Source organism: Stegostoma tigrinum, chromosome 3 (genome assembly GCF_030684315.1).
Source record: "Stegostoma tigrinum isolate sSteTig4 chromosome 3, sSteTig4.hap1, whole genome shotgun sequence".
Lineage (NCBI taxonomy): Eukaryota > Metazoa > Chordata > Chondrichthyes > Orectolobiformes > Stegostomatidae > Stegostoma > Stegostoma tigrinum.
In genome coordinates, this window is record NC_081356.1 from 65,774,263 (window position 1) to 65,787,830 (window position 13,568).

The 13,568-nt window shown below is 38.2% G+C and overlaps 1 protein-coding gene across 1 annotated transcript in view; it reads right to left on the minus strand.

Moving 5' to 3' along the window:
- Positions 1-755: 755 nt before the first annotated feature.
- pcsk5b (proprotein convertase subtilisin/kexin type 5b) overlaps positions 756-13,568 on the minus strand; it is a 374,824-nt gene continuing 362,011 nt past the window's right edge. Inside the window, exons 34-37 of the mRNA XM_059644647.1 lie at positions 10,240-10,457; positions 7,907-8,007; positions 6,319-6,502; positions 756-4,495 (exon numbers count right to left, since the gene is read on the minus strand). Coding sequence (XP_059500630.1) covers positions 4,080-4,495; positions 6,319-6,502; positions 7,907-8,007; positions 10,240-10,457 — 919 coding nt within the window. The 3' untranslated portion in view covers positions 756-4,079. The remainder of the gene's footprint in view (positions 4,496-6,318; positions 6,503-7,906; positions 8,008-10,239; positions 10,458-13,568) is intronic.

Genomic DNA, 13,568 nt, shown 5'->3' on the forward strand with positions numbered 1-13,568 from the left:
TGATTCCTCAGCTATCAACTCCTAAGGTTAACATTAACTAGAAACCGTAATAGACCAGCCATATAAATACTATGGCTATAGAAGGAGATCACCAGCAGATTCGGCAACAGATAACCAGTTGTCTACCCAATTCCGTCCATTGTTTACAAGGCACAAGTGTACAATGGAATAATCTCCTTTTCCTAGATGAGTGCGGCTCCAGCAATATTAAAGAAGCTTTACACCACCAAGAGCAAAGCAGTATCCTTGATTGGCACCCGATCTGCCACCTTCAGCATCTTCTTTCATTCACTACCAACATACTCTTGCAGCAGTGTATACCATGTACAAGATGCAGTGTCGTAATTCTCCAATCCTTCTCTAATACTATCTTCTAAACTACAGACCTACACCACCGCAATGCACAATGGCAGCAAATACATGATAAGACCAGCACTTATAAGTTTCCCTCAAGTTACACATGACTTGGAGCTATATTGTTGCTCCTTCACTGGGTCAAAATTGTGGATTTCAGTGGGTATCCCCACAGTTCTCCAGAGAAATCGGAGATGGACAATGAATGCTAACCTAGCCAATGAGACCCACATTTTATGAATAGGAACAAAAGTGCAATTTTTTTTAATGTTACATTCCTTCACCACCCTTATTTGTGTTTGAACCGTTAAGTGCATAGACCAGTATTTATTTGCTCAATTGTAGTGATGCAATGAAAAGAGATAATAACAATAAAACGTATGCTGATTCGAATTGGGATAGCTAGTGACAAACAGTCTTTATTAAAAGGTAGAATTTGATATGATTTCGACAGCTCTTATTATTACTTCATTCTGGAATTATTTACCTCCGATTAGGATAGAATTATGTTTGGGATAGAATACACATTTAAATGATCAGGGTTTACAGACTCTTTGTACAAATAACCTTTTATTTAGTTTTCACAAGGATCATTAAATTACTGTCATCATCACATCCACAAACCACAGCAATAAAATCAGAATGGTTACTTATGTCAGAAATCGTTCAACCTTATATTTGTCGATGGGTGTTAGAAATTTACAATCTGATTTAATCAGATGCAAACCAATAAAATATCAAATGAAAATTACATCAATGCACAAACATCCAAGTTATAATTTTGAAAAAGTTGAGCATCACTCTTTATTATCGGTCTTATCAAGAAATAAGTACGCTGATCTTTGCATCAGAGATACAGTTAATTTATATTGAGAGCTCATACAAGATAACTAAATATGCACATTACCCAACTTATTAAATTAGAGTGTAGCAACCAAATAATCAATCTAAATTATTAAATATAAGTGCATTAGGTCATATTGATATGTTCTAAACAGCACTTGCATTAGCATTCAAAGACTTCCATAATAAAGTATTGGCATCTCTCCAAATGATCAAGGCATAGATGACATTTCTCTATCGATTCATTATAAAACACCGGATAAGCTATTAAACTGAAAGCTTAAAATTCATTTAAATTTTAATAAGCTGCCTTCTGTTGAACATTCTTAAGATCCAACAAAATGTGCTTAGAGTGCCGTACTAAATCACTAACTTAGGAATCAGCACAGCCTTAATTTACCATCAATTTAAAGATTCCAGATATGCACGTAATTTGGTAAGGATAATTTTAAATGAGAAAGCAACTTAATTATTCCCTCAGATAACGAGGTGTAGAGCTGGATGAACACAACAGGCCAAGCAGCTTCAGAGGAGCAGGAAGGCTGACATTTCAGGTCAAAACCCTTCTCTGCTTTTAATTTGCAAGTAGTGGGTCTATTTTATAAATTTCAGTTACTATGCTTCATATGGAGCATTCCTAGATACAATTTACTGTTAACTAAATAGGTTACTAGTATTGGAGTGAAACTATCCTTTTTAATAGACTGCAGTACTCTATATTGCTTCTTTCTTCCATATTATAAAAACATACATGTAACTTTTTCAGATTATGAAAACCAGTTTTCAGCATTTGCTTTCCTTCATAGAACTTTTGTAATGCCAAACTAAACAGCAATGTAATTCAAATGATCATACATGATATTTCTGTACTATTCTTGTCTCCTTGTGATGCATCTCAGATAGGAAACATTTCCTCAGCATTTTATTGGGAACAACCAAGATGACAAGGTCTTTTTGAGGAGGCAAAAAAATCTAGTTGACCCTGTGGAACCTACATTAATGAGCATTGCATGATTTAGAAACTATGGATTTTGACAATTATGTAATTTATCAGATTTTTTTCTTTAATTCCAATGAAAGGTTCAAGTAGCCACTGCTTTCTCCTAATATTCCAAAAATGCCTAAGATATTCGTGCTGCGACCCTATTGAAGGCAGAAGAACCTTCATTCTAACAATTGTTAATGTCACGCAAAACAGATACTACCTTCTACCATTAATGACTACGTTTGTTCATTTTCTACCTGTGGAATGTTGTTAAACACCACATGTTTTCCTGCAGCAGAAGAAAATTGGTGAACCCTCTATTACCAATAATATTGCTTCTTGATTAGCCACAAGAGCCTTTATTGAGAATCTTGAATTCTTGCTTTCTGCTCATTGAAAATCAAGACATCTGCCAGTTTGGCTGCAGGAACACCACACACAACATTCTAAATGACCCATGAATATGGACAGAATGCTAACAACATGTGACTCTGTTTTTCGTGCTTTTCATGTAATGTAAGCCAGAAATTAAACAACATCAGAAAATTGCCCTAACACAAAATGAAACAGCAGATCTCAAAAAAAACATCTAATTCACTCACTCATGGCTCAATGTAGCTGCACTACATCTTGTTAATTCTTAAATGAAATACTCTACTTTCAAATTTAGTTGTCACCTCAAAAATAATTTTTCATTTAAGCAAAGAAAAATAAGAACACATCTACATTTACCTATAATCTAAATTAATGGAACTCCAATCAGAATGAAGACATACTTTCCAAGGTCTAACTAAATATGCTGTGCTGGTACACATATGCTTTCTGAAAACTTAGTTCATTAAAAACCGAATTTTGCAAGCATGCAAACAAGTAGCCTGACAGTTTTTGTATTGTTTGATTTCAGTCAGTTAAGCAATGTTTGGAAATGATCAGTGATAAATAGAGCTTTCTAACACACATATGCTTGCTATTGTATTCTTCTATGCCAATTGAGGATAGCTCTAAGCTAAACAGTAATCAGATCCCCACACTTTGATGTGACAAGCACGGTATTTTCAAGAGAATTGTATTGTAACCTTTTGCATTAAAATATAGCATGGTGGTTCTTGCTTTGGTGTACTATTGAGTATTTTCCCTTTACTATGTCTGAATATATTTTGCTTTTTTAAACAATATTTTCTTTGTATTTATGATGACACTGTGTACATGTAAATTGTCTTGGACATTTCAGGTTTATGGATAACTTCCCAATTCAATGTGTCCCTATAAAATATATTGCAATGGAATTTCAGTATCACCTATTTTATTTTACCCTCACCTCCATAGCTTCTACTGAAATTGAAAAGCTGCATGGATGGTATGCTGTTAAAAGCTATTGAAACTTATTCTTGTCTTCTAGGAACCTCAGCAGTAATATAGGCAGCCAATAGCTCTTGAGCCACAAACATGGTAGTGACATTGAAATAATATGTACCGATTTTCACAGCTCCAGTAACACAAGAGCAGTTTTGCAACCATAATTAAAGACTTTTAACTTTCTTATTTGCAGGAGTGCTATTTGAACACCCCTTATAGTCGTTATTACTCATAATGTATGAAATCTAACCTTTTCAGCAATTTAAACTTTTACATATATTTCATCATTGATTAACATTAATGTGTCAATGTACACAATACTTATTATTAGGAATGTGATTAGGTAAACATTTTGTGAAATATATTTGTTCAAGATAGGGCTCACAAGCTTCAATTACATTTTCCTCAGTGCACTTTGTGAAACAGAAAATAGTCAGACACTGATCCCAGAAAACAGAGTCTCTCAGTATCCTTAAATGAGTGCATGGAATAAGTAGAGAATTGCATTAATAAGTACTGAAAAATTATAAATTGATTTTTTTTATCTGAAGGAGTAGCTTTCGTCATCATATTCTAGTTCATCATCATCATCATCATCTAACAGCCCATACTTAAATTTTCGGTAAACAGTGCCATCTTGGCCCATGTAGACAATGTCATCATCATCCTCTTCATCATACATTTCATCCTGATGATCTCTGTACTCGGTTGCTTGAGTCTCTTGAAAGCTAACACTGTCCTTACTTGCACTATAAACGGGGATGGATTTGTTTTGATTGTGCAGTTTCTCATATTTGCCTCTGTTAACGGGTCTTGTTTTTGAACGGGTCTTCAGCAGAAGGAAGATACCAATGCCAATACCCATAATGAGTAGCACTGAGGCAACGGCAAATAATGCAGGTTTGCCTCCCCCTGTCTCATCTGGAACAACTACTACTTTTCTCAAAACACATTCATCTGCAATTATTAAGAAGGAAAACAAGACGTCATATTGTGTAATCTTTTCTTAATTAAATTAATTAAGTCATACTTATTAAAACAAATTGGACAAAAATTAGTAACTGGGAGCAAATTAGTTTGAAAATTAATCAGTGAAAACATTCACATTGAAGATAACATGACATATGGGTTAGGACTTATTCAAGTTTTAAAATCAACCAGCTGTTATGTTGGTGTGAGCAGATGCAGCTACAACATATCCTCGTAACTGAATACTCCACTTTTCTAAGAAATCCAATTTTTTGATGAAAAACAGTAGCAGTAAAATCTGGCAAAAATCAGTCTTTTAAGTTATTTGTGGAAAAATTGCGCTACTTATAGGTTCTTGTCAGGAATAAGTATCACTTGTGGAATTGAGAGAATAATTTCTGCATCTTTTGACTTACAAAAACAAAATTGTAAGCTCCTAAATGCCAACATATTTCTTATGAGGTGAATGTTTCATAGAGTGAAAAATCTTCCTAATTCTTTGGATTGTTAAACTTTTATTTAAATTTTGCTTTCCTGTATGGTTGCCGTTGTCTTTTCTATTTCTTTTCTGGCACATTTTTTTAGGAAAGGAAGAGTCCTATTGCCCTTTTTCTTCTTTATCCCCTCACAAGGAGAGAACATGAAGATCTCAGTCACATGAAGACAACTGAAGTCAAATTCTAAGCAGCCACATTCTTGATGAGACTAAGGTGTAAACTTTAACCATCAGAATGTAAGGGTCACAATCAGATGAGATGTTAAAACTCAAAAATCCTCAGTCCATACCTCCAGGTTAATAAAGAAATAGGCAGCCCAACCAGCCCATTATTTATCTTAATGAGGCCTGTAGTCTCATGTTTAACAAGTTTTACAGATCCAGGGCTGCCAGTTTCTCAGGGTTTAGCAAACTTAGCTGCTGTTGGGAGAGCAGGACAGTTTTGGATGCCTCAGTATAGTTCATCTGAGCAGATGTCCTTACCTCTTGCTTCACAAATTGACACTATTGATTAGGTTAGATTAGATTTCCTACAGTGTGGAACACGCCCTTTGGCCTAACATGTCCACACCGCCCCTTGAAGCATCCCACCCAGACCCATCCCCCTATAACCCACACACCCCTGAACACTACGGGCAATTTAGCATGGCCAATCCACCTAACCTGCACATCTTAGGACTGTGGGAGGAAACCAGAGCACCCGGAGGAAACCCACGCAGACACGGGGAGAATGTGCAAACTCCACACAGACAGTCGCCCGAGGCAGGAATCGAACCCGGGTCCCAGGCGCTGTGAGGCTGCAGTGCTAATCATTGAGCCACCGTGCCACCCTTCATAAAAAGGCACATTTTGGAGAGCTTCCAGCCCATCCAGAAGCCAAGGCTGTCAATGAAACTGACTTCTGGTTGGAGATTGTGGCAGAGTGAGTATGCATGTCGAAAATCTGGACCTCTGGTTTTCACAATTAACACTTAACCTTTCTCCTTCTCACTGACATGCACAACCTGGCTTTGTCAATATCAAAACTCAAGGTTCTACCACAGTCTCTTGACAACGTTATTTTTAGGATTCACAATGATGCAACCCAGCTAAAACTAAGAACTCCTTGCAATCTTCCTGAACATATAAAGGAACCAAATACTAAGAAGATATTGTTTAAATCTATACAGTTCTTTGTTCAATGATTGTGCTAATTGGTTCAATAAGAAGGAAGTTATTTAGCTTTAAGCTCTTTAACTACATTAGCAGTTCAGCAATTGTAACCTTAGATGAATTTTGGCAAATAATAAAGATTTAAATTCACTAAGAGTCTTACCAAAACTCATGTCACAATCACAGCAATCTTCAACTTCTGGCACAACAGATTTGCAGCAGTTTAAACACTTGCCATCAGCAAGATTTATCAAGAGACCTGGATGACATTCTGTGCAGTTATTAAGTCCTGGTCCTTTACACTCCAGGCAAGTATCATGACATTTTTCACACAATATTTCTGGGTCCTGAATAATCAGCATCAGGAGGAAAAAAAGCATTAAAAAATCCATGTCATTTAATAATATTGTAATTAAACTACAAAATTAATTGTCTGTAAGTAGTGCTTCAGTATTTTGGTAGAGACATTTTGGAAGATTCATTATTGAAACAATATTAGGTTAAATTCTAATTTATCCCTGCTTGAAGTAATAATTAAAATATCACTAAATGAATAAATGTGAACAATGAAAATGTAGGTTTAATTCGAACCAGTGTTGAACTAACTAGCCGCAAGTTAATTAATCCTTGCCTAACATGGTAAATATTGATTGTATTTTTGTTCTCTCCATCAGTAAAATCATTGTCCAATCAGAAGAATAGATTGTCTGAGTCAGGGACACTATGCAATCTCAAGGTGGGTGAATACTTGGAAACATGCAACCATATCGAATTCAGACCACATTTGAAATGGTAATTAGTTGAATCCAAAGTAAATATATGAGATTGCTAATTAGTTCCTTTTAGTAGGATGAAATAGTAAACTGGTTGGAAAGAAAATGGTAGACCAATTACTGGACCCTCAGCAGAAGGCTCTTAAATATAAAGGTTGTTAAGAAATGAGTGAAATACATTTTGACCAGAAGTAATAGAGGGTGGGATGTGTCTGTTGTTAATAAAGGCCTAAATATAGGTATTAGCTACTATATGCTGAGGCAGTGGTTGTATGTGGTAATGTCAGTAATGTCATTGCAGTAATAATCCTGAGCTCGAGGTGAATGGGCTGGGACGTGGATTTGAATCTGTCATGGCAGATGGTGAAATTTGAATTCAATCAAATCTAGAATTAATAGTTAGCTTATTGGTGACCATGTATCCATTGTTGTAAAAATCCAACTGACTGACAAATAGAGGAGGAAATCTGCTGTGCTTATATGATCTGGACCATATATGATTCCAGATCTATAGTAATGTGATTAATTCTTATCTGCTCTCTGAAATAGCCCAGCAAGTTACAGAGTTGAAAGCCAGTTAGGGATGAGCAACAATTCTCAGCTTTACTTGTGACAACCTCATCATGCAAGAATTGTTAAAAGTAGATTTTGAAACAGGAACGTAATGAATTTAGTGAGTGGCACATGATTAAAAAAGGACAAATACGTGAAAATTTTACAAAAAGTAAAGAACTTAAAGGCGGTACGGTAGAAAATCCAGAAAAAGATGCCTAAGCAATTACCCGTAATTGAAATTGATCTACAACTTTCTGCCTTATCTATTTACCAGTTTATTTTTAACTGCATGCCTACAGCTTTGTGCTAAAACAAAAGGCAAAGCTTTATCAATGTGTTCAGAAACAATGCAGAGCAAGATGCTGATTTTTTCTTTTTCTTTTATCATTATAGTTGCATTAGAAGTCACTTTGTACTAAATACCTCTGACAGCAAGTATTCCCCGGCAAAACACTGAGAACTGCAGATACTTCCGTACATTTGGAAGCCCCAGTAACAGGAAGTACATCGAATAGGTCCTTTGTCTGGAAAAACAAAAATCTTTCAGTTTGCCTTTTTAGGGATCCACAGGAACTCCTGCCGTATATAGTTGTGGGAGGGTGTTGGGCGTTGGAAACTGTAATGTAATGGTAATGTCATTGGATGCAAAGGGAAATTGTAACAACAGTCCTTTAAAGGAAAAAGAGGCAAGTGACAACAACCTCCTGCGCTGTAGGTTACTTCTAAACTGCATATATTTTGTATTTTTTCTTTTGGACAGGGGTAGAAATGGTAGTTTCAATTCTAGGGAGAGTTGTGGAATTAAAAATTCATGTGTGTATCAGGCTGTGCCATGAAGGTCATTGTCAAAGAATTATCCCTTTGAAACCCCTGTGCTTCAGGAAAAGTCCTTGTCTTACTTTGAGTGCTAGAGGTCAAATGGCAAGCGGGCAGGCAAATGAGTAACGGGATAACGAAAGAACTCTCTCTTATCATGAATGCAGACACGGTGAAGATGTGTAAGCTCCACACAGACAGTTACCAGGCGGTGGAATCGAACCCAGGTCCCTGGTGCTGCAAGGCAGCGATACTAATCAATGAGTCACCATGCTGTCTGTAAAGCTCACTCACTCCCTCCCTTTTCTCTCATTCCAGGAGAAGTCAGCCCACAACAGGGCAGAAAGGCCTCAGGTGGATGCTCAATTTCAGCATCACAGCCCATTAGGGAAGAGAAGCCTGTCCTTCAAAGGAGAAGACTGGGATTGCTCCATGACAAGACATTTCACATCCCACTTGGACAAACAGGAGACTGGAAGAATACAGCAAGCCAGGCAACATCTGGAGGATTTCCTGGCTTGCTGTATTTTTCCAGCCTCCTGTTTGTCTACCTTGGATTCCAGCATCTGCAGTTTTTTTTGTCTCATTTACATCCCACTAACTGAGTAAGTACCAATCCTCAATTTAAAAAAAACAAAAGAACTGTGGATTAGGAACAAAAACAAAAGTTGCTGAAAAGCACAGCAGGCCTGGCAGCATCTGTGAAAAAAAAATCATTGTTAGCGTTTTGGGCCCAGGACCCTTCCCAGAAACCACCTGCTTGACCTCTGTGGCTGGCAGCCCTGAGGCACTAGAGGAAGCATCAACAAGGCTTCCTCCTGCAGTCACCAGCAGTTCACATGCTAACACTTTGGTGGCAATGTTAGGCTTAGAAAGTTTAACAGCATCTGCTGGACAGCACTTCTGCAGCTAGCCAGGGCAGAAATAGCCCAAGCCTCTGACACTCAAGGGACTGTCGGAGAAAAGTCTCTAATGTAGCCCCAGACACTGAAGGACCTGTGATGTTGGCAAGTAGGGACTTTACCTGCAGGCGCAAGGAAGAACAGGAGCAACAGACAGGCAATGTGGAACACCATAGCTCTCATTGACCACGAGCTCAAGGAATGCAGCTATGCTGTGGGGGACCAACTGACCCAAGCATGTGACAATTTGGCTGTCACAATGGACAGGTTGGTGGTTGCCATTAAGACAGTGAGCCAGGTCCAGCATCCACAGGGTCTCCTGGAGTGATGCACATACTTACTGAGTGAGGAATGGCCTTTATTGTTCTACAGCCTCACATCAGCAGGTTTGCCCTCACAGGTCACATCACTTACCATTCCCTCTCTGGCTGTGATCTCAACTATTTTCCTTCTCATTGAGACCTTTCAAATTCCAGCGCAATGGATGGTGATAGTGAGTGACCTTCGGCCAGTGGCTTCCAGCTTCCAGCTCTCATTGCAAGCGAGACACCAAACATCTATTTCCCCCTCCCGGTGGCCCTTCCTGTGACACACATAGGTTTTACATCTCTCCAGGTCTCCACTCGACCTATATACATGAACTTGTTGCTACCTACCTTTCCCCTCCCAACCCCTGGCATCTGAGGCAACTATGCCAGATGTGGTTATACACGGCCTGTCTTGGTGCCAGGGTGCTCCTGACTGTGGACGAACCCCTTTGCTGTGTTACCTTATTCCCATACATGCTTTATCATGTCAACCCTTTGGAAACACTGTTGAGCCTCTTTACAACCGCCGATCTCCCTTATTCCCATTCTCCAGCTTTCAATCTTGACAGTTAGGTTCCTGCATCTCAATCCTGCAACAGTCTTACCCCCATTACACCCTTCCACAAAGAGACACACTCTTAATCATATCATACCTGCAAGTACCAACAAAGATGATGTGATTGAGTTCTGATGTAGAGCTCAGTCCTCTCATTGTGAATCTTAAACTTACCATCACAGGTTTTACAACTAGGGTGGCACCGTTCACAAGTTTGCTCCCACTTATTTTCATAGTATTGTTCTGGACATGACTGATAGCATTTGTTTTCTGATTTCACCCGGAAGTGATTACCCTGACAGCTCAGACATTCTGTTTCTCTTGGACCCCAACATTCTTTGCAGTTTGCATGACAGTTTTCACAAACTCCTGTTGATGCATTTGCAAAACGCCTGAAACAAATGATATGTGACAATAAATATCTTATTTACAACATAGAAAACAGTTTTATTTCTTTTAAAATATTTTATTTCATGGCCATGGAGAAAAAAAATGCTTGGATCAAATAATTGTCAATTCAAAGCTTTCTCATTAGTCATTCTGAACGTCTTAAATTTACTTTTAATTATAATGGTCTGGAAACTGCGCTTTATTTTTACAGTGAGTTGTTGAGGGAATAAATTTGTTTAGGCCCTGTAAATTTAAGACAAATGGATGACTGCCTTCCAATGGAACTAATAGGACACATTCTGATTTATACTTAGACCTTTAACAGTGAGTCACATCCTCAAGGGGAAAACAAAACAAGAAATGAACTGCACATTACAACAGACTCAAAACCTATTGGAAGGATTTAATAATAAACTTGAATTAGAATTAGTAAAGTTCCACACTAAATTGAAACCAGTAGAATAGGTGCAAGATATTCATTAAGGAAGAAAATTTAACCAAAATAAAAATCAAAAATAAGAATATTACCGCCAAGAAACGGGACAACTCCCAAAATATAGGGGAACAAAGGTTACATAAAAACTAAGGACATGAACTTTGTATAGCTAGGTACCCTGGCCAAAATTTTACTATAGCAAACTACCCACAAAAACCACCAAAAGTGAAGCATCCAAATTAAATTTTCAGAAATAATGAAAGTCGGCAATTTCAGTGTAAGTAAGGACATTAATAGATGAAGTTTGATAAAAACAGGGATAAAATCAAATTTCCTTGTGGAGGAGTGAGGATGGAGGAAGACAAGCAGGAAGAAAAGGGAAGGAGGAAAATAAAGAAAATAAATTAATGGAAAGATGGAAAGGCAAAGGAACGGACAGGAAGATAGAAATAGAGGGAAGAGGGGAAGGGAAGGAGAGATAAGAAAGGCACAGGAGGAAAGAGAGAAAGGAAGAAAAGAAAGGGGGGAAAAGAATGGGAAGGGAAGGGGAAGTATGGAAAGTAGATATTAATTGAGAAGTAAATATTCATCTGAACATTCATTTGTTCCTCTTTAAAGTTGTGCTAAAGTAAATCTGTTCCACCAACAGAGTAAGAATGTGGGGTCTCACTATAACGTCTCATGTGAAAGTCAAAACTACTTTTAATTATACAGCGCTTTTAATGTAATGAAATGTCCCAATGCACTTTGCAGGTACACTGTAAAACAAAATGTGACACTGACTCACATAAGGAGGTATTAGGTCAGATGACCAAAATTTTGGTCAATGAGATCAGTTGTATGTCTTAAAGGAGACGAACGAGGTAGAGAGAGCAGGGAAATAATTTCAGAGCTTTAGGTCCAGGCAGCTCAATGCATGTCCCCTATCTACAAGGCACAGGTCAGGACTTGCCTGCATGCAGCTACAACACTCAAGGAGTTCAACTCCATCCAATACAAAGCAGCTCACTTCATTCATACTCCATTTACCACCACTAACACTGGCACAGCATCAGTAGAGTGTACCATCCACAAGATGTACAGCAGTAACTTTTCAAAGTTCCTCTACCAGAAGCAAATATCCAAATGCTTACCAACCAGAAGGATAAGAACAGCAAAAAAATGGGAGCACAATCACCTGCAAGTTTCTCTCCAAGCCATTCACCATCCTTACTTTGAAATACTGTATATCATTCTTCATTCACCATCACTGGATCAAAATTCTGGAACTCCTTTCTTAACAGTACTGTATCCTTCTGTACATTTAAAAGACTGCAATGGTTGAAGAAGGCAGCTCACCACCTGATAACTTAGGCATCAGCATTAAAAGTAGCCTGGCCAGTGACACCAATTTTCGATAAACAAATAAATAAAATACAAAAGGAAGGAGGTTTTACTTCAGATGTATGGAACCTTGATTATGGCTATTGGGAGCACTGTGTTCAGTTTTGGAGCATGCATGTGCAGATGGATGTATTGGCCTTAGTGATGCTCCACAGATTCACCACAATGCTATAAACTCTTACAGAAACACATCAAAAGGTTTAGTTTGACTCTTTTGGGTATAGAAACTGAAGGGGGTTCTGATCTTAATGTTTAAAAAGTTAAAGGATTACAATCTGGTGCATCAAGTAATGAACAAAACATTACTTGCTGTCAAGTCTTAGGAGAAAGAATACCATTGTTGCTCAAGTTTTTCATATTTAGAAGATTTCTTTCAACAACTGCTGTACTCTTCTAATGAGTTTTTTAGTTGACTTTGCCATTAGTCATTAATATTAAATGCCATAAACAGTTTTCTAAAAACTCAGGTATATAACTCTGACTGCATTCTCTTCATACTGTTTCAAAATATTCCCTTCAAAATGAAATACAATTGTGTGAATCTGTACAAATCATTCCTTGACAAGTTATTTTTTTCCCCAAGAGTTTACCCACTAGATCACGCTAAATTACCTGAAAGCTTTCCTACAGCTGATGCTACATTTTTGCCATATGGCTTTCAGGCATATGATTTTTTTGCACTTTTTCAAATCCTGCGCTAAAATTATTGGGGATTTAAAAGAAACATTTTAGGCTGGATTTTCCGATGGCCTGGTAGTCAGTTCTACAATGTAGGTGGGAATTGGACATGGGGAGCATGCAGAATGCCCAAGAAAGCAGACATCGAAGGAATGGCCTGGAAAATTAAAGATTTCCGCTGGGGAAATTTCCCTTTGCCTTGAATCTCCAAGGCATCCATTTAAATCTGAGAGTTTGACGGAATCTGCTGACGTTAAGTAGATACTCAGGAAAAATTAGATGATTAAAAAGTGTCTAACCCCTGAGAATCTATTAAACTCTGCCCTCCCTCCCAAAGTGGTTTGCACACCAACAAGACATCCCGCCCCCCCCAAACCCCTTACACCCCCATATCCTGATCCAATACCCTCCACTGAGGGACTTGACCCCAGCACCAGCCCCCAACCCCCACATCCAATAAAGGGCCTGGCAGCTCTGTTCTATCCGCAGGAAGCGACAACCCTGCTGCTGGCACTCTATCTATCTGGCACCACATCCACTTTGTAATGTACCCCTACCCACTTGTACCTTAGCCCCTACCCACCTGGCACTCCACACCCTACTCACCTGGCACCAT